The sequence below is a fragment of the Saimiri boliviensis genome, chromosome 11 (genome assembly GCF_048565385.1).
Source record: "Saimiri boliviensis isolate mSaiBol1 chromosome 11, mSaiBol1.pri, whole genome shotgun sequence".
NCBI classification, from domain to species: Eukaryota; Metazoa; Chordata; class Mammalia; order Primates; family Cebidae; genus Saimiri; species Saimiri boliviensis.
Window position 1 is genome coordinate 50,483,833 of NC_133459.1, and position 21,440 is coordinate 50,505,272.

General features: G+C 42.2%; 2 protein-coding genes across 6 annotated transcripts in view; one reads left to right on the forward strand and one right to left on the reverse strand.

The window, feature by feature from the left end:
- Positions 1 to 5,400, reverse strand: part of TXNDC12 (thioredoxin domain containing 12) — a 39,418-nt gene extending 34,018 nt beyond the window's left edge. Inside the window, exon 1 of the mRNA XM_039473616.2 lies at positions 5,107 to 5,400. Within this exon, the coding sequence (XP_039329550.1) occupies positions 5,107 to 5,203 (97 nt within the window). The 5' untranslated portion in view covers positions 5,204 to 5,400. The remainder of the gene's footprint in view (positions 1 to 5,106) is intronic.
- Positions 5,401 to 5,439: 39 nt separating this feature from the next.
- Positions 5,440 to 21,440, forward strand: part of BTF3L4 (basic transcription factor 3 like 4) — a 33,288-nt gene continuing 17,287 nt past the window's right edge. The window contains exons 1-4 of one of the 5 annotated variants that reach the window (XM_074380816.1): positions 5,440 to 5,521; positions 10,778 to 10,844; positions 16,391 to 16,504; positions 18,423 to 18,473. In XM_074380816.1, the coding sequence (XP_074236917.1) occupies positions 10,791 to 10,844; positions 16,391 to 16,504; positions 18,423 to 18,473 (219 nt within the window). In that variant the 5' untranslated portion in view covers positions 5,440 to 5,521; positions 10,778 to 10,790. Of the gene's footprint in view, positions 5,522 to 6,226; positions 6,482 to 10,777; positions 10,845 to 16,390; positions 16,505 to 18,422; positions 18,474 to 21,440 lie in introns of those variants that run through there. The other 4 variants (XM_074380814.1, XM_074380815.1, XM_039473614.2 and 1 more) reach the window with 4 other exon arrangements.

Here is a 21,440-nt window from a genome sequence, read left to right on the forward strand (position 1 = left end):
AACTCATCTCTACTAAAAATTTAAAAATTAGCTGGGTATGGTGGCATGCACGTGTAATCCAAGCTACCTGGGAGGCTGAGGAGAATTGCTTAAAGCCAGGAGGCAGTGGTTGCAGTGAGCCAAAATCACGCCACTGCACTCCAGCCTGAGTGACAGAGTGAGACTCTGTCTCAAATAAATAAATTCATTCATTCATTCATTCATTCATTCTCCAGGTACCTAGGCCACAATCATATAAGGTTATTACTAATAGAGACCCTACAGCAGCATTATAAAGGAGAACTTACTGCAGTGAGCTGTTCAATATGGTAGGCACTAGCCACATGTGGCTACAGAACAACTGAAATATAGCCAATCCAATTGAGCTCAATTTTTAATTTTATTTTAACTTTAATAAATTTAAAGAATCACAACCCTAGAGATTAATTTAGTCCAACCCTCTCATTTTACTGAGGCCTAGAAAAGATGCTATCCAACATTTCAAGGTAGACCAAAACCAAAACTTAAGTCTCCTGACTCCTAATTAGCATGCTTTTCTAGTATCCCAGTACTTCCCAAGCTGTTCTACTGCAATATCCCTAAGAGTAAGTCTAGAGATATAATATGAACATAGTCCACTGCATGCACAAAATTTCCTTGAGAATTCATATTACAAGTTACACTGGAATTTTTTTATAATACTAATAATTACCACCATCACTTATTAGCAATTGCTTTTTTTTTGGTAGAGATAGGATCTTGCTATGTTCCCTAGGCTGGTTTTGAACTTCTGGCGTCAAGCAATCCCACCTCAGCCTCCCAAAGTGCTAGGATTATAGGAGTGAGCCACTGCACCCAGCCTAAGTGCTTATTTTATGTAATAATTATAATGTTAACAATATTAATAATGACTAACACATATGAAATTTATCATGTGCCAGGCACTTAAATGCTTTTATATATATTAACTTATTTAATCCTCACAATAACTTTGTGAGGTAGAAACTCTAATTATCCCACTGTAAATAAGGAAGCTGAACTGAAACAGCTTGCTCAAGGTTACATTGCCAGTAAGTGGCAGAGCTGGGACTAGAATCTAGGTGGTTGAGTTCCAGGGTCTGTAGTTAACAATCAATCACTACACCTTACAGCCTCTCTAGCACAGATTAAATGAACAAATGAATGCAGCTTCACCAAAGCAGAATGAGAACACCAACTTCAGATCTAGAAAAATTGAGATTTTTTTGCTTACCCCTCAAAAATAAGTTTAAAACGTACAGTGTTTACCTTGTTACTAAAATTGTCCACTCCCCAGCACTACTCACACTCACACCCGTGCCAACATGGAACATCTGAAGGCAGTCCAATTTCCTAAAGTGTCACCTGTATATCCACTTAATTTATGCCAGTTAACCTGTTAAGTAAAGTCTCCCACATCAGCAGCTCTTACCCTATAACATTAATTTAAAAAAAAAAGAAAGAAAGAAAAGCAAACATTTCTAAACACAGTATTTAATCAGAATTTCCAATCCCTTCATCCAAAAATTGTTTTAATGAATGTAAGCTAAGGACATCTGAAAAGTATTATCCACCCCCTCCTAGCTGATGAAACCTAAATAACAAAAGGTCAAGCAACAGAGCTGGCAGCCAAGCCTCTCAAAAAGGGAACACTACCTGAGACAAAAAAACATAGTGGCTAAATGTCTGTCTCAGTCAAACAGATCTACATTAGAAATCTTGTTCAGCCACTGACTGTTTTCATAAATGCGAAATATGGCTAACAAAAATATGTACCCCGTAGGCTGTTGTGAATGAGTAAAACACTGTGTGGAAGGTAAACACACTTCATATGTGTAAGTGCCAAATTTTTATTCCAGAGACTTGACAAAGTCATTCATTTTTGTTTCAGGCAGAAGAGCACAAGAACCACTCCCAGTGACAGCTTTCTAGCTTATCTAGTTTCTCCTTTAAACTTCAGAGCAGTTTCTGCACTGAGAGAATGGAGTGTTGTGCTGGTTAAGGGCGGTGGCTCTGGGATTTGTATTCCAGCTAGTCCACCAGACTCCTGTGCCTCATTTGAGGTTTTTTCATCTGTGAAGTGGAGATAATGATAAAAACATTATCCATCTCATAGGGTTATTATAGGTTTAGTAAATACATGAAAAGTGCACCCAAAACAGCATCTGGAAGATAGTAAATGTACAGTAATATTGGTCACTACTTCTCCCTGTAGGTGATATAGTCTAAATTTTTAGTCCATGGAGAACCATGTAATTATTTTGCAACACTATAGAATGTTAAAGCTGGAAGGGATCTTAGGAAGCACTACTTCTAGTCCAACTCTCTCAATGATTAATTGGTTAGCAAGCAGGACCAGAACTAAATGGCCTGACAAGGATTAAAATCCTGGTCTCCTAATTTACTTTTTTTTTTTTTTTTTGAGACAGAGTCTCACTCTGTTGCTCAGGCTGGAGTGCAGTGGCACAATCTCAGCTTACTGCAAACTCCCTGCCCCATTCCCTTAAATCTGTCCCTACAGAGTACAGTGGAAGTGATGCTATGTGCTTTGTAAGGCTAGATGACAAAAATGCCATGCATTTCCACGTTGTTCTCTTATGACACTCACTGTTGGAATCCAGGCTTCCATAAGGCTACTGTGAGGAAACCCATAGCAGCTCATGCAGAAAGATCACATAGAGAGGTTACTAGCTTAGCTGAGGCCCCAGACATCATAGAACAGGGACAAGCCTTCCCCAATGTACCTTGTTTGAATTCCTTACTCACAGAATTGTGAACATAATAAAATGATTTCTTCATGCCACTAAATCTTGAGGTGATTTATTACACAACAATGGTAACTAGAACAACCACACAAAGCTTAGTATCTAACAAGGAATAAAGATACAAAATATCTGCCAGGTGCGGTGGCTCAAGCCTGTAATCCCAGCACTTTGGGAGGCCGAGGCGGGTGGATCACGAGGCCAAGAGATCGAGACCATCCTGGTCAACACGGTGAAACCCCGTCTCTACTAAAAATACAAAAAATTAGCTGGGCATGGTGGTGCGTGCCTGTAATCCCAGCTACTCAGGAGGCTGAGGCAGGAGAATTGCCTGAACCCAGGAGGCGGAGGTTGTGGTGAGCCGAGATCGCGCCATTGCACTCCAGCCTGGGTAACAAGAGCGAAACTCCGTCTCAAAAAAAAAAAAAAAAAAAAAGATACAAAATATCTGACTTCAAGGTATTACCTACACCTAACACAGTAAGTGGAACAGTAAATTATTTGTTGAGTGTCTGACGTAGTTATGATGCCCCTTTTGCAGATGAGGAACTGAGGCTTTGAGAGTTAAGAAACCTGTCCAAGCCTACTTAGCTGGTGAGTGGCAGAATAAATTAAAACTCAGATCTAGGCCAGGCACAGTGGCTCATGCCTATAATCCCAACACTTTGGGAGGCCAAGGAGGGAGGATCACCGGAGGTCCAGAGTTCGAGACCAGCCTGGCCAACACAGTGAAACTCAATTTCAACTAAAAATACAAAAAAAAAGAAAAAAAAAATTTAGATGGGTGTAGTGCTGCACCCCTGTAGTCCCAGCTACTCGGGAGGCTGAGGCAGGAGAATCACTTGAACCCCAGAGATGGTTGCAGTGAGCCGAGATCGCACCACTGCACTCCAGCCTGGGCAGCAAAGCAAGACTCCATCTCAAGACAAAAACAAACAAATAAAGCCTAAGAAAAAGCTCAGATCTAAATCCATGTTCCTAACACTATACTCTTCTGTTACCCTCAGTACTTAACAATTTTACTTTAAATATACAGTAACCTGTTTTAAAATGGGATTGTCAGTATTTAAAACATTCTGGCCTAACAGGATTTGTCATGCAGTTTCATCACTGACATGGAAACCCACGTATCACCTTCTCCAAAAAGCTTTCCCTGATCTTCATAACTCAAGTGATGTGCCAGCTCCCCCAACCTCCCCAGCCTTCCTACTTCCTATTCCATCACAGTCTTGTTGTTTTTCCAGCACTTATTCCTAGCTGAAACTGTCTTGTTTATTAATTTGTTCATGAGTCTACTCTGTCTCTCTAACTTGAATATAATAAGCTCCACAAAAGTAGGAACCTTGTCTTTCCTGTTTACAGCTATATCCCTAATGCCTAGGACAGTGCCTGAAAATACAGAAAATACAGAAGGTGATCAAAATTATTTTTGGAATGAAGGAATGACTGCATTTAGGCAAAATGAATGCCCACCCAATCTTACTACCCACCAATAGATGTGAAATAATAAGAGAAAACAAAAACAGCAGGATTCCAGCAGAATCATTCCATACAGTAAGGTCAGTGAAAAAAAAAATGGAAGAGGGGTTGGGATCCATGCTACGATTCATCTACTTAGAAAAGTATAAACCCTGAGTTCACAGACTGTCAATCCAACTTTCAACTAAGTAAGGGCTGATAAGGAGAAAGGTGTTAAAACATAGAACGGAGATGTAGGTAATGAATGGAGTAGGGGTCACACCTAAACACTGATCGCTCACTCACAGAAAACTCAATGTCTTAAGACACACTCGCTGAACCACAGCAAGGACAATTGTTGGGAACTCTCGAAAGAGCACCTTCTACCTTTCACCTGGCCCTTCTTATGCACTAGATATGGCTACCTGGGATGCAGGTGCTGTCTCCCAAAGGCAAGGAAGTGGCAGTAACCTAGGTGTTCACGGAAGAGGTAAGGAGCAGAATCTTCAGACCCAGGACAGGGTTCTCTGCATACGCAAGTCCCCAACGGCTCTATTTCTCCCAGGTGAGACGCGACCGTTCCTCAGGACCTCCCAAGCGCTAGGCACTATGCTGGGCTCTTAAACATGCTTTTCTTAATTTACGGGCCATTCCTTCCCCCAACCCAAGAATTTAGCGAGGCCTCAAGTACAACTTCTCCATTCCCCAGACCTGCTACTCTTTCTTGGGGTAGCCAAGAAATCGTCAAACTCCAGGAGTGGTTGGGGAAGGTAAAAAGAAATCTGGCGTGGCCTGAGAGATAGAACGTGAGGGGAACGTGTTAGGGCAAGAGGTTATACTGGGCTGGGGCCCAGGATCAGTAAAGAGTAAGATAAGAACGCGGTCTGACCCTTTCCAAGCCCATTATGTCCATCAGAAGAGATGACGAGGAGCAGGAAACTGAAGCCCAGCAAACAGGTGGCCCCGAGACGAGGCCGCGTCTCCATGGCAGTAGATGCGCGGAGCCACGGGGCTGAGCGGACGCAGGGCCGCAGTCCCAGCAGAAGGTCCACACCGCTAGCCGAGAGCGGCTCAGCACAACCCCTCGCCTTCCCAGATTTTTTTTTTTTTTTTTTTTCAAACTCTGAAGGAAGTGATGTTAGACGGATGTGGGTGGTGCCTCCGGGGTCTGGTTCGGCACAAAGTGAGTTTAAAGGTGCAGATCACGTTGGTGCGAGAGCTGTTCTCGAGCGCAAGTTACTTTTCCTGGATTCTGGGTGTCCAAGTCCTGGGACGGAGCGGGAAAATGTGGGCCAAGAATGCGGGTGAGAAATTCAGGAGAACCGTTGCTGCTTGGGTCCGCCACCCAGTCCAGCCCCTCCCCCCAAGAACCGCTGCACTTCCTAGTCAAACGCAAATTATTGATTGGTGAGGTCAGTCTCTCCCAACAGTGGGCAGGTTGCCCAATGGCCTCGGATTCTCCTTCCCTCTCCACAAATAAAGACTAGACGACTGGATTTCATTGTTAGGGTCCTGCCCAGGTCTCCGAGGAGACCTTGCAACCCTCTTCGGCGGTGCGTGGGCTAGTGCCGTGCAGACATGCCCTTTCCCGCTGGAGAAGCTCTGTACCTTATTTTTCCTTGCAACCGCAAATCTCCTACTCAGGGATGATGCAACCAACTGATAAAAGCTCCGAGAAAACCAAACTTGGGGCCTCTTACTGCAAAACTGACTTGGGTGGACTTAGCACACCAGGACAGAAGTCAGTGCACGCTTTTAAAGTGTAAAGCTTCTGGTTATTTTTCTTGTAGCTTGAGGATTTCTTCCCAATTTTTCCCCTCCGCTGTATAAGAAGTGAAAATGTCCGGTCTTTCTTCCTGGTACTAGTTGAGTCCTAAAGTGCGTACTTAACGCATAGCCAAAAAACAACCTAACTAAAGTATACACCCAAAGAGAAACATACCGACCGCCTTTCTGTTAGGTTCCCTAAAATTGTAGGCAGGGACACAATGGAACGCTCGGGAGACTGCAAGCCCCAGGATGCCGCGCGGGCACCTGCACCTGGCGCCACTAGCAGTAGAAGGATTCGCAGAGCAGGCCGGGCTTTGCAGTTCAGATGTGCGCTCCCAGGATAGGCTGCCCCGGAGAGGGAGAGGCGGGACCGACTTTGTCACGTGGACCCGCTCCAGCCTCCGCTGCCGCCGCCTTCGTCTTTCTCTGTCTCCGCTGAGGCAGCCATCTTGCTCTTGCCGCGTGCTGGTGTTGGAGGACCCTCCCTGCTTCAGGTGAGACCCCCGGCGGTCCCGCCACTCCACGGCCATAGGCCGCTGCGCACGGTCTCCCCCCGCCCTCTCCTTCCGACACCCGCCAACCGCTCAGGCTGCCACTTCCGCCGTGGCGCGGCGAGCGGGGGCGGAGGCGGCTGGCTTGGCCTGTCGGTTACCGGCGGCGCAGCTGGGGGTCGGCACCTGAGGGAAGGTCCCCTGCACCACCGCCCCCTGTGGGAGCGAGCGGGCCCGCGCTGTGGCAGCCCAGATCCAGTCCCCGGAGGCGGTGGACGCCTCTCCTCTGTCCCATTACTCCTCGTTCACAGCAGCAGTGTTGTGCGGTTTGGGCTTTATACGGGCTCCCTGTTGTCATTTCATTTGATATTCCCAGTATACAGATAGGGAAGCTGAGGTTACCACTGCCCGCCCCTAAGTCCAGGGAACCGAACTCAGTTGCAGCGCTCTTCACCTTGTAATGCCAGTGTTTGTTTACAAGTCGGCGTCTTTATAACCCCCTCCCACTGCCTGCTGACTGACCGACAGACTCAATGTTGCACAGCTAGTGAATGGCGGTTTCAACTTCCGTTCCCACGTTACAGTTTACTTTAGTTGTCCACTTCGGGAGTGGTAACAATAGTTACCAGTAACTGTGTGTCTTCTGTGAACCCTTCTCTGTGCTTGATAATCTTTAACCCTCAGAACAACCTTGTGAAGTACGTGGTGTTATACCTTTCCAAATGCAGGAGAAATACAAGATCAGAGAAGTAAAATACATTTCCCAAGTGGTAGAACCTTGGTCTTTCTAATTCCAAAGCTTGCACTTCTCTTAGAGAAACCCTGCATAATAAAAAGTCAGGACTAAAAGTTGCAATTATTTTTTATCTCTGTGTAAACACGGTGTATGTGAAAGTGCCTACCACAATACTTCCAACTTAGGCACTTAATAAATATAGATAAACCTCACTGTTTACACTCTTTCTTGAGTCCTTGAGAACAGTGCTAAAAGATCCTGGGATCCCCAAGGAAGAACTCATTAATCATGTGGCTTTAGGAAGTTTCTTCTCCCTTTTGGACCTAAGAAAGGACATCTCCCTTCTGGGCCCTCATTTTCTAATCTGTTATATTGGGAGGGAGAGAATTGTTTTCTTTGTAATTTGCCACTGCTAGCTGGTGTTGAGATGGCGTCCCAGGAATGATGGGTGCAATAAAGTAAAGGTTGATTGAAAGAGAGAATTAAACCAGGTGATCTTAGAGGTCTACTCCAGATTCTGAGCTTGATATCTCATAGACTGAGTCCAGTCTCAATCCTACTTGAATTCTACACACCACAACTTGCTAAGTAAGAAACAAAAGACCACTCTTCTTCCTCCCCTACTTCCTTGAGCTCCCAGTCTCCCTAAAATCCTTTTTCTCTGAGATACTCCTTAGAAACAGGATTTCTCAATTCTGTAGTCCTGATCACCTGGGATGGTTCTTTCATCTATGCCTTGATTTAAAGAATTAATTTTGTTCTTGCTTTTGTTTCAAACAAGTCAAGACTTTTTCTTGGCATCCCAGCCTCTGTCTCTTCTCTTGGGAATTGTTACTTCAAAATGCAGAAGAATCCCAAAGAGTACCCTGTATCTACACCGAATGTTTTTCCTTAGTCCCCTTTTTTTTTTGCAATAAATTCCTTAGGCTCTTTGTTAGTTCACTACACTCTCATAGCCACATTCCTTTGAGAAAAATGAATGTTGGTCCTTTACTGTGGATATTTGAGTATAGGGATTGGGATTTAAGTCTATGGCAGAGCTAAGATTGGTACACACTTAAGACTTAGGCCGGGCGCGGTGGCTCAAGCCTGTAATCCCAGCACTTTGGGAGGCCGAGGCGGATGGATCACGAGGTCGAGGGATCGAGACCATCCCGGTCAACATGGTGAAACCCCGTCTCTACTAAAAATACAAAAAACTAGCTGGGCGTGGTGGCGCGTGCCTGTAATCCCAGCTACTCAGGAGGCTGAGACAGGAGAATTGCCCGAGCCCGGGAGGCAGAGGTTGCGGTGAGCCGAGATTGCGCCATTGCACTCCAGCCTGGGTAACAAGAGCGAAACTCCGTCTCAAAAAAAAAAAAAAAAAAAAAAAAAAAGACTTCTTACTTCCTCCTATAGAAGAGTGTTTTTAGCTGCTTGTGCACTGTGATACAGTGCTGAGCAGCAGAATCATACCTTCTAAATATTATTTGGGAACTGGACATTAGCCTTAAAGAAGAGATATATACAGGTTAGTGCCTAAGTAGAATGTCAAAGTATAGAATGGTTAGTAATGATATAATCTGATGCTCCTTTTTTTAATATCTCAAATGAAGCAAACAGTATCTTTTCATGTGAATAATGACTATAAAGGGGTTTGAGAATTGGCCAAAGAAGGTTTGATAACAGCCTAGTCCCTTATTCCCTCCCTCACATCTCAGTAGTGATTTGTTGATCCACAGAATGAGTAAAACGAGACTTAATTTTTTGGGTTTTTTGTTATTGTTGTTTGTTTTCATTTGTTTGTTTGTTTTAGACAAATCCTCACTCTGTTGCCCAGACTGGAGTGCAGTGGCAGGATCTCGGCTCACTGCAATCTCTGCCTCCCAGGTTCAAGCAATTCTCCTGCCTCAGCTTTCCTAGTAGCTGGGACTACAGGCACGTGCTACCATGCCCAGCTACTATTTGTGGTTGTAGTAAAGACAGGGTTTCACCATGTTAGCCAGGATGGTCTCCACCTTGTGATCTGCCCACCTCGGCCTCCCAAAGTGCTGGGATTACAGGCATGGGCCACTGAGCCTGGTCGGTTTTTTTTCCCCCTCAAGACAAGAGTTTTGCTCTTGTTGCCCAGGCTGGAGTGCAGTGGCACAATCTCAGCTGACCACAACCTTCACCTCCTATGTTCAAGCGATTGTCCTGCTTCAGTCTCCTGAGTAGCTGGGATTACAGGGATGTGCCACCACACCCAGCTAATTTTCTATTTTTGGTAGAGATGGAGTTTCTCCATGTTGGTCAGGCTGGTCTTGAACTCCCGACCTCAGGTGATCTGCCCACCTCGGCCTCCCAAAGTACTGGGATTATAGGCATGAGCCACCATGCCAGGCCTTAATTTGGCTTTTATTTGTTTATGTAGTGTGGAATATTATGACCCATTATAAACTTAAGAATGTTTTTTCCTTGGTGCAAATATCACCGACCAGACCAGATTCATAACTATAATGTTAGAATCTTCAAAATCAAGATTAGCTTTAAAAAGCTTATTTTAGGAGTCTCCTCTCCCTCCCCCCTCATTTATTACTGTAGCAAAGACATGTTTTTATTAAATTGTATAATGAAGCATTTTACCCTGTATGCAAGAATATCTTGACAAGTATAACATACTGTATCAGTGCAGGGTATTGAATGAACTCTGGAAAAATGTCTGAAAACTTGGTTCTCTTTCCCCATTATTAACATCATCTGACCTTGAATAGAGGATGTGACTACTTGATATCTTGACAGCTAGACAGCTTTTTGTTGAATTTCTTCTTTGTTCAGGTTTTTTTTCTTTTTGTCATCTTTATGATTTATAAGAAATACAGAGTGTGATTTGGGAGGAAAAAATCTGCTTGAAGATTTTGCTAATAACATTTGGTAACAGCTCTTTGCTGAAAAAATCTTTGAGAGAAAAAACTGGCTTCCCTACAGAGATTTCATAATTGGTTAGGTTTAACTGAATGCCAAAGGACTGAATCATGTTTTAAGGAGGGATCTTTGAATAGATGGGTTTGAATCCCATTCTGTTTTCTGTTTGTATGTTTGATTCCCTCATGGTAATTTAACTTGGATTTTTTTTTTTTTTTTTTTTACTCTTGTTACCCAGGCTGGACTGCAATTGCATGATCTCGGCTCACTGCAACCTCCGCCTCCTGGGTTCAGGCAGTTCTCCTGCCTCAGCCTCCTGAGCAGCTGGGATTACAGGCACGCGCCACCATGCCCAGCTAATTTTTTGTATTTTTAGTAGAGACGGGGTTTCACCATGTTGACCAGGATGGTCTCGATCTCCTGACCTCATGATCCACCCACCTCGGCCTCCCAAAGTGCTGGGATTACAGGCTTGAGCCACTGCGCCCGGCCTTAATTTGGATTTTAAAAAATTCCTGATTTATAAAGCTAGAACAAGTTATAAAGAATATAGACAGTATTCATATAGTCATGGTGTTGATGCATACTACAAGATGAGTGAACCAGAAGGTACTGTTGCATAAACAGTTTTTAATTTTGGTAAAAGAGTGACTTTAACAAATCTATTTTTCCCCCCCTAGATTTACCAACAGCATGAATCAAGAAAAGTTAGCCAAACTTCAGGCTCAGGTCCGGATAGGGGGCAAGGTGAGTGTGGCATAAGAAAAATTGATAGGAGAATGTATGATTACCAGATAGTGTTATTATTTCAGATTTGTGGTCATTGAAATCTAAAATCTTTTCAGTAATCAAGATCAAACCACATTCCAATTTGAAAATAACTTGTCTAGATCTAAAATAGGTAACTAGAACACTTGTCTCTCTGATAATGCAATGGAAATAGCCACATTTGTTTGAATCCTAACTCTTAACATCTGCTAGTTGTATGATGTGAACAAGTTATCCAAACTTGTTAAGCTTCCACTTTCTTATTTGCAAAATAGAAATAATCCTACATAAGGTGTTTAAAGATTAGGGTAATTATTTATAAAACACCTAACATGGTGTCTGGCACAGAGTAGATGCTTAATAAATGATACCTATTATTATAGTTAGACTCACCTGCAGAGCATATCAGATATTAGGGTGATTGCCTCTTGACTGAATATACCTACTTTTACAGAGGTTTAGCTGGAGACGCTTAAGTTGATTATATATTTTTTTCATTGCCAGGTTTTCCTCACAAATTCTTACCTATTATTCCATGTTGGTGAATATGAATATGAGCTTTCTTATTCCCTGTATTTTTTTTTTTTTGAGGAGGAGTTTCTCTCTTGTTACCCAGGCTGGAGTACAATGGCGTGATCTCGGCTCACTGCAACCTCCGCCTCCTGGGTTCAGGCAATTCTCCTGCCTCAGCTTCCTGAGTAGCTGGGATTACAGACACGTGCCACCATGCCCAGCTAATTTTTTGTATTTTTAGTAGAGACGGGGTTTCAGCATGTTGACCAGGATGGTCTCGATCTCTTGACCTCGTGATCCACCCGCCTCGGCCTCCCAAAGTGCTGGGATTACAGGCTTGAGCCACCACGCCCGGCATCCCTGTATTTTTTAAAGCCTAAGGAAGAGCTAGTAGTGAACACCAAAGTTTTTGATTCCCTTCAAGTGTGGCTCCAGGCTCAAGGAGAATATTCTACTCATATCTTGCCCAATACAATCTTTGCAAAAGGGAAAGAAAGAACAGTTCTTACCTTAGACCTGAGGAAGTGGTAGGTAGGACACTACTTTCTGTAGCAAGTCCCCCTGTGTCTTTTACGGTGATGATAACCACAGCTCCTGGGGATGAGCACAGTGGGAGGGAAGGGAAGAAGAGCCAGTACTTTCTCATTCTTCCGTAGTGATACAGTTATATGAGTCTGGAGTTAGAATAACACCCATGTAACCACAGTAGTCTCATTGTGCATCAAGTGTGATGTAATGTACCAATGCAAAAACTAGGGATAGTCAAGAACCATAGAATATACCTAGAAGAGCTTGATGTGACACATCACTATTATGTGTTTTAAAACAGTGGTTGGTACATTCAATTTAGCTATTGTATATTGAGCACTTACTGTGTGCCAGGCATATAGAAGATAAATGAGATTATAGCTCTGTTTGGAACAGAGACATGCTCACAATTATAATGCAGAATAGTGAATGTTATAATGAAATACAAGCTGCTCTTGCCTCTAGGAGACAAGGAAGTCATCACTGAGATCTTACTTTAAAAGGATACACAAGAATTTATCACTAGGCAGAAAGCCAGTAGCCAGGTGTGGTGGCTCATGCCTGTAATGCCAGCACTTTGGGAGGCTGAGGGAGGTGGCTCACTTGAGGTCAGGAGTTGAAGACCAGCCTAGCCAACATGGTGAAACCCCATCTCCACTAAAAGTACAAAAATTAGCCTGGTATGGTGGCACACACCTGTAGTCCAAGCTACTTGGGAGACTGAGGCAGGAGAATCACTTGAACCCAGGAGATGGAAGTTGTAGTGAGCCGAGATCATACCACTGCACTCCAGCCCGGGCAACAGAGCAATACTCCATCTCAAAAAAAAACAAAACACAAGAGCCTAGCACAGTGGCTCATGCCTATAATCCCAGCACTTTGGGAGGCTGAGGCAGGTGGATCATGAGGTCAGGAGTTCGAGACCAACCTAGACAATATGGTAAAACCCTGTCTCAACTACAAATACAAAAATAAGCTGGGCTTGGTGACATGCACCTGTAGTGCCAGCTACTTGGGAGGCTGAAGCAGGAGAATCGCTTGAATCTGGGAGGCGGAGGTTGCAGTAAGCTGAGATTGTGCCACTGCACTCCAGCCTGGGTGACAGAACAAGATTCTGTCACAAACAAAAAGATGAGGGTTCATGGAGGTAGAATGAAACAGGTTGTCATTTCTACACTTGCAAAGGCACATATGGTACAGAGATAACACAGTACTTAATGGAATGGCTTGCTTTAATTTGGTACAGCTATTCTTTTTTTTTTTTTTTTGAGATGGAGCTTTGCTCTGTTGCCCAGGCTGGAGTGCAGTGGTGTAATCTCAGCTCATTGCAACCTCTGCCTCCCAGGTTTAAGCAGTTCTCCTGCCTAAGCCTCCTGAGAATAGCTGGGATTACAGGTGTGTGCCACCACACCCAGCTAATTTTTTTCTTTTTTCTTTTTCTTTTTTTTTTTTTTTTTTTTTTTTTTGAGACGGAGTCTTGCTCTGTCATTCAGGCTGGAGTACAGTGGCACAATCTCAGCTCACTGCAACCTCCACCTCCTAGGCTCAAGCAATTCTTGTGCCTCAGTCTCCCAAGCAGCTGGACTATAGGTGTGTGCCACCATACCCAGGTAGTTTTTTGTATTTTTAGTAGAGATGGGGTTTTACCAAATTGACCAGGCTGGTCTCAAACTCCTGACCTCTTGATCCACCCACCTTGGCCTTCCAAAATGCTGGGATTACAGGTGTGAGCCATTACACCTCGCCTAATTTTTGGTTTTTTGGTTTTTTGTAGAGATGGGGTTTCTCTATGTTGGTCAGATTAGTCTCAGACTCCTGACCTCAGGAGACCCACCCGCCTCGGCTTCCCAAAGTGCCAGGATTATAGGTGCAAGACACCATGCCTAGCCTAATTTTTGTATTTTTATTAGAGATGGTTTTCACCATGTTGATTAGGCTGGTCTCGCGGACTCCTGATCTCATGATCCGCCCACCTCAGCCTCCCAAAGTGCTGGGATTACAGGTGTGAGCCACTGTGCCTGGCCAGTACAGCTATTCTTTAGGGTACCTAATGGATACAGAACGGTAGGAAATGAAACGACCAAGTAGTTTGGGATTCCATCATACTTACATATGCCAAACTAAGGAGCTTGGAGTTTATCCTGTAGGCATTGGGGAACTATTAAAGGATTTTAAGAAGGAAATGACTGCCATTTTAGAAAGGTAACTGCTGGCACCGTGGAAAATGGAACCAAATGGAAGTATGGCATAGAGGAGAACAATTGAGAGACTATTGCTATAGTGTAAGGCAGCAGTCCTCAACCTTTCTGGCACCAAGGACTGGTTTCATGGAAGACAGTTTTTCCGCAGATTCGGGGGATGATGGTTTTGCAATAAAGCTGTTCCACCTCAGATCATCAGGCATTAGTTATATTCTCATAAGGAGTACACAGCCTAGATCCCTCTCATATGCAGTTCACAGTAGGGTTCTCACTCCTATGAGAATCTAATGCTGCCGCTGATCTGATGATCTGATTGGTAGTGGAGCTCAAGCAGTAATGCTCGCTCATGCCCCCCCCGCCCTACCTCCTGCTGTGCTGCCGTGTTCCTAATAGGCCACAGACTGGTACTGGTCAGTGGCCCAGGGGCTGGGGACCTCTTACATGGGATACAAATTTAGGAGTTGAAATTGACATGATTTAGTGACTGATGGAATATGCGGGGTGAAGGGCATGCAGAAGAGTCTGGGATAACCCTCAGGTTCATGATTTTAGAGACTGAGTATTTGGTGGTACCACTGGCTACAAAAGTTAGGAAATACAGAAAGAGTAGATTGCCAGACCGATAAGCTTTAAGATACACTGAGTTTGAGGTGCCTGAGGATCATTCCAGTTGAGGTATTCAGCAAGCAATTGAGCTGTCCTTGAGTCAGGACTGCTTCACAAGTGAGTGCCTATGTAAATAGTCAATCCTTCAGCAACTAGATTTCAAGGCATCCTCTGCTGTCAGATCTCTCCTCCACTCCCACCAGAATTGCTGAGACTGAAGCGCCTGTCTCCCCTCTACAAGGCTGATTCCCTGAGTACTGAGTATAGGAGCTAACCAGAGATTGAAACCACTATTCCTTTCACTTTACTCTTAAACCAGTTTTAGACAGATTTAACCCTTAAGACTTAATAAACTGATCCAGGAATTTAATCCATTATTTTGAATAGTATTTCAGTCGAAAAATATATTTAGTTTCAAAGTATCAATTTAGAAATGAACCTTTTCTTTCTCAGTAACTAGTATAATATTTAACGTATTTGCTGAGGCCAAGGTTCTAAGCATCATCCAAATTTCCTCTTTTTCTCACATCCCACATGTAATTTATCAGCAGTCATGTGGTCTCTTAGGAGAGTCTGACCCCTCACCATCTTCACTGCCATATCCCTCATCTCTTGCCAGTACAGCTACAGGAGCCTCCTGACTGGTCTCATTATAATCCATTTTCCACATAGCAACTTTGGTCATAAATAACCAGATCAAGTCATTCCCATGCTTAAAACCTTTCAGTGGTTTCCCATGGCAATCAGAATAAAATCTACCTCCTGTCAATGGCATTCTAGGCTATATCTTGCCTATCTTTCTGATTTCATATTCTTCATATCCCATTGTTCACTCTGCTCTAGCATACTGGCCCATTTTCTCTCTCTAGAAAGGACAAGTTCAACCTTGCTTCATTCTGCTTAGATCATTCTTCCCCTAGTTATGGGTCTCAGCTCATATGCCACCTCTTCAGAGGGGGCTTTCCTGGACCTTCTAATAGAGTAGTGCTTTACTCCTACTTAGTCGTTCTTCCTATGCTCTAGTTTTGTTTTTTTCTTAATAGTACTTAATCCCATTTGAAGTTATCTAATTTGTTTATATATTTATTGCTTTTTTTACCTCCTGTAATATAGGCTAATTTTCAGTTACGTCATAATTCCCAAAATTTGAGAATATCTTTAGACTATTGGCAAGGAGTGGTAGTTACTATAAGAAAAGATAATGTTTTAAAATTGTTATAATGTACTTAAATTGTCTTGAAGTTACAAATTATGTTTTATTAGCAAACAGTATCTTATGTTGAAATGATGAAGGCTGGATATTAGATAAGAATAATTCAGGCCGGGCGTGGTGGCTCACACCTGTAATCCCAACACTTTGGGAGGCTGAGGTGGGTGGATCACCAGGTCAGGAGTTCTAGACCAGCCTGGCCAACATGGTGAAACCCCCTCCTTTAAAAAAATAAAAAATAAAAAAAAAGAATAATTCAAGCTGAGAAAGCTGATAAGGGAAAGCAAAACCTTTAAAAATCTGCATTCAGCTGACAGTCACAACCTCTGAGCAGTCTTATAATATTAATCATTATTATTTTGTCCATTATTTAATGTGGGTTTTAGTTAAATTGTCGTGATAGATAAGATATGATTGGAGTTGCCAGATAGCAGGCATGCTAATACTTCTATTTGGTTGTTTTTCAGGGTACAGCTCGCAGAAAGAAGAAGGTGGTACATAGAACAGCTACAGCTGATGACAAAAAGCTTCAGAGTTCTCTAAAAAAACTGGCTGTGAATAATATAGCTGGTATTGAAGAGGTATGATCACTTTGCAAGTTGTTGAATTATGTGGGTACATGCACAAAGAATTGCCCAGACCTTTCAGATGTAAAATATTAGCTTAGAAGAATCTTTGATACTGTCATTGATGTCTTTGGAGGACTGTGGCACTTTGATTTTTCTATGAAAATAAATGATGGTCAAAAAAATAATTTTAGTAGACAGTTAAGGACTTTCATCTTACTTTTCAGGCTCAATATATTTGCATATATGACAAAATTATATAACTGCTCTTGAATATTAATATGATATGTTTCTAATAATATGGAAATAAACCCCAACATTTCTTCAAATAAGACAAGACTTTTTTATTATTTAAGTTTTTGGACTTGTGCCTCAATAGAGGTACTTTTTTACCCTAATGCACCTTTATATTCTACAGAGCCTCATGTTTACATCATCCAAAAGGCTTTGGCAATAGCTTTCCATGGGTTAGATTTCTTATTAAAACTGTTTCAAAAATTATTGTTTAAAATTTGTAAGTCAGCCGGGCACAGTGGCACATGCCGGTAATCCCAGCACTTTGGGAGGCTGAGGCAGGCGGATCACCTGAGGTCAGGAGTTGCAGACCAGCCTGGCCAACATGGTGAAACCCCGTCTCTACTAAAAATGCAAAAATTAGCCAGGTGTGGTGGTGCACGCCTATAATCCCAGCTACTCCGGAGGCTGAGGCAAGAGAATCACTTGAACCCGGGAGGTGGAGGTGGCAGTGAGCCAAATCACACCATTGCACTCCAGCCTGGATGACAGAGTGAGACTCAGTCTCAAAAAAAAAAAAATTGTAAGTCAGTTTATTGTATTTTTGATGACACAGTTTTTCTCAAATATGAAACCAAAGATTGATGTTATTCCAAAAGATATTTGATAAATAACAGCATCAACTACTTGTGATGTTACCACCTAGATTCACCTCTGCCTAATGATTCCATTTGTTTTTTGTTGTTGTTGTTGTTGTTTTTTAAGACATAGTCTCACTCTATTGCCCAGGCTGGAGTACAGTGGCATGATCTCCGCTCACTGCAACCTCTGCCTACCGGGCTCAAGCGATTCTCCTGCCTCAGTCTTCTGAGTAGCTGGGATTACAGGTGCCCACAACCATGCCCAGCTAATTTTTTTGTATTTTTAGTAGAGACAGTGTTTCATCATGTTGGCCAGGCTGGTCTTGAACTCCTGACCTCAAGTGATCCACCTGCCTCTGCCTCCCAAAGTGCTGAGATTACAGGTGTGAGCCACTGTGCCTGACCAATTCCATTTGTGATAATAACTAAAGTTTACATTTCCACTGCCATAATTTAAGTTTCATCATATAATTACTGTGTGTGTGGTACCACCTCGCAATTTTAAATAATAATTAGTGTACATGTGCTGTAAAACATGTATCAGAAATAATGTGGAGGTAGGGCCCGGACGCAGTGGCTCACACCTGCAATCCCAGCACGTTGAGAGGCCAAAGCAGGTGGATCTTCTGGGGTCAGGAGTTTGAGACCAGCCTGGCCAACATGGTGAGACCCCATCTCTACTAAAATTACAAAAAGTAGCCAAGCATGGTGGCACGTGCCTGTAATCCCAGCTATTTGAGAGGCTGAGGCAGGAGAATTGCTTGAACCCAGGAGGCAGAGGTTGCAGTAAGCAGAGATCACAGGGATTCTGTCTCAAAAAAAAAAAAAAGAAAAAAAGAAATGATGTGGAGGTAGGGGTGGGGATCATTAAGAAAGAAATAGCAAAGTTAAATGGCAAAGAAGAGGTAGTAGAATGGCAAAGTGCCACATGTTCCTTCCACCTTCCATATATGAAAGAATAAAATTAACACATCTTTTAAATCTGCTTTGTACATTGAAAATCAGTGTACTGATAAAATAGTAGAAAATATAAGCCAGATGCATTTTTCTCCTTTCAGATTGATGTGACTGTGCCTTCTTACTCTGAGATACAGATTAGAGCTTCATTTGTAAGACCTGAAATTATATTTATACATTATTTTTTTTCTGAGTTATTGAAAACTTTTATATATTTTCATGGACCTGAAATATTTTTAGAGAGACCATTCTCTTAATTGTAGATAAATATTACGAAAAAAATCTAAATCCCTTCACACTTCTTTTTAAAAATCTAAAACTTGGTAAAAATGAATAAGTTGCAGTAAAACACATGAATTCTGGTAATATTAAACCTAACTTACTTGTAAATGTTTATGCAGTTTTATGTCTTTGCCTACCCTTCTACCCTTCAATTCCTCTGTCCCCCAACCTTACCAGTATTGACATTTTGAACTGGAAAATTTGTTGCTGTGAGAGCTGTCCCGTGCATTATAGGATATTTAGCAGCATACCTGGCCTTCACTCACTACATGCCAGTAACACTCCTACACACCTATTTGTGACAATCAAAAATATCTCTAGATATTACCATATGTACCCTGCAGGCAAAAGTACCCTTAGTTGAGAAACACTTCTTTAGAGAAGAAAAAAAATTATACCTTTCTTGCAATATAGATTTAACTGTGTAATAATCTCCAAGGACATGTTTTTCTAAACTTTTTGTTCAGATTTAGAAGACTTTATGACTCTCGTTATTAGTAAAACTTTTAGTATAGGGGCAGCATTAATTTTATAATGTTTTACATTGAAATAAGGAACCAGTTAGTAATTTTTGATCTCTTCAGAATATAATCAAACATATAATACTGTGCTGAGGTCATGGTGCTGCTGTAATTGAAATCATAACAAAGTACTTAATGATAGTCAACATTTATTAACAACTGTGTGCCAAGCATTTTGCCAAGGATTTACTAGACAATGGTATAAGATATTTTTCATGGCCCCTGTCTTTTGTAGCTTATGATCTGGTGGGGAAACTAATTAGCCAACTAGACAAATCAATATGTATTATATCCCATTTCAGCTTCACAAATATCCCTTTTAGTTGGTTTTCATTGGTTACAGATGAGAGAGCTGAGGCTTAGAGAGTTGGGTGCCTACCTAAGATCATGTAGCCTGGTAAGTGCTAGAATTCCAGATTTCAACTAAGGTGTGTAAAACTGAGTTTATACTATTCATTCATTTATCCTGCATTTGCTCTTTTCATTTATACTTGATTATACTCATTCTTGGCCTTTTCATTTCCTCCCATCCCTCCTCTCCCACCAAAAAAAAGGGAAAGTAATAAGAGGTTTATCTGCCTAATATCCTTATATAGGTACTGAGCACCTACCATGCAGAATTATTTATTTACACCATTATAGAGAAGAAATCCCTGTCAGTATTTCCAAGCACATTGCTGTTTCTCCTTTTTTCCAAGTCTTAATATAGGCATTATTTCCTCCCAGAAGCTTTCCTGGCAGCACCTGTACAGCATTTGTGCTGAAAAGGATTAGGTGTCTTTCCTGTATGCCTCCACAGTGCTCTGTATCTACTTTTTACTATGGCACTTATTGTGAATTCTTTTTTGTTAATATTGCCACAGCAATTCTTTTTTTTTTTTTTTTTTGAGACGGAGTTTCGCTCTTGTTACCCAGGCTGGAGTGCAATGGCGCCATCTCGGCTCACCGCAACCTCCGCCTCCTGGGTTCAAACAATTCTCCTGCCTCAGCCTCCTGAGTAGCTGGGATCACAGGCACGCGCCACCATGCCCAGCTAATTTTTTTGTATTTTTAGTAGAGACAGGATTTCACCATGTTGACCGGGATGGTCTCGATCTCTTGACCTCGTGATCCACCCACCTTGGCCTCCCAAAGTACTGGGATTACAGGCGTGAGCCACTGTGCCCAGCCTTTTTTTTTTTTTTTTTTTTTTTTTTTTTTTGAGAAGGAGTCTCACTCTGTTGCCTAGGCTAGAGTGCTGTGGCACAATCTTGGCTGACTACAACCTCTGCCTCCTGAGTTCAAGTGATTCTGCTGCCTCAGCCTCCCAAGTAGCTGAGATTACAAGTGCACACCACCATGCCTGGCTAATTTTTGTGTTTTTAGTAGAGATGGGGTTTCACCATTGATCAGGCTGGTTTCAAACTCCTGACCTCGTGATCCGCCCGCCTTGGCTCCCAAAGGAATTACAGGTGTGAACCACCGCGCCCAGCCTGCCACTGCAATTCTAACATTTTGAGGACTTATACACCCAAAACATGACACAGATAATTAATGCACATAATAGATATGTGCCATGTGTATACACTGTAGCAGCTTCTCTGCCCCCCACCCCCATCCTGGTCCTAACCCTCACAGCGTAGTTGTACAGGGAAAACATACATAAAGTAATAATACAAGGTAGCAACCATAAAATTTCTGAATATTTGAACCTAAGATGGAAAGGAGTTTCACTTTTTGTTCTTCTTTCCCTCTTTCTAAAATTGACTTTTTGAGAACCAAGATATTTGTACTTTACATAACCCTTAACAAATCTGAAATATTTCTCTTTGGGAACATCTAGTATACTATATATAACCTGGCTTGCTCATAGACTTGGGTTAAAAACAGCTTCTTAAGAAGGAAGAAAGAAGCTATTGCATTAAATGTATGCATGAAAATGTGGGTATGATTTTCAGAAACACTCAGATATGAATATATATATATATATACACACACACATATATGTCTTAGAATAAGAAACTCATCGGTTAAAATTTTGTTACTTTTACCTTGGGATGTTTAAAACTTGTTACAAAGTGTGAACTCAGGAATATACTGCCTTTTTGGGTTTGGGCATTTTAAGTAAAGCATATAAAAACTTTTGAAAAGAAAAGATACTTTTTGCCATTGTTGCAAAACAAAATTATAGTACCTTCTGTGCTTAGACCTTCAGAACATGAAACAAGTAGAAAGTGCTCAGTTTAGGCAGTGAGGAGCAGGGAGAACAGTGGTGGATCTCAAAAATTCACTGAATGCACTTAGACCAAATAAAGTTCTAATCTTTATATTTTCTCC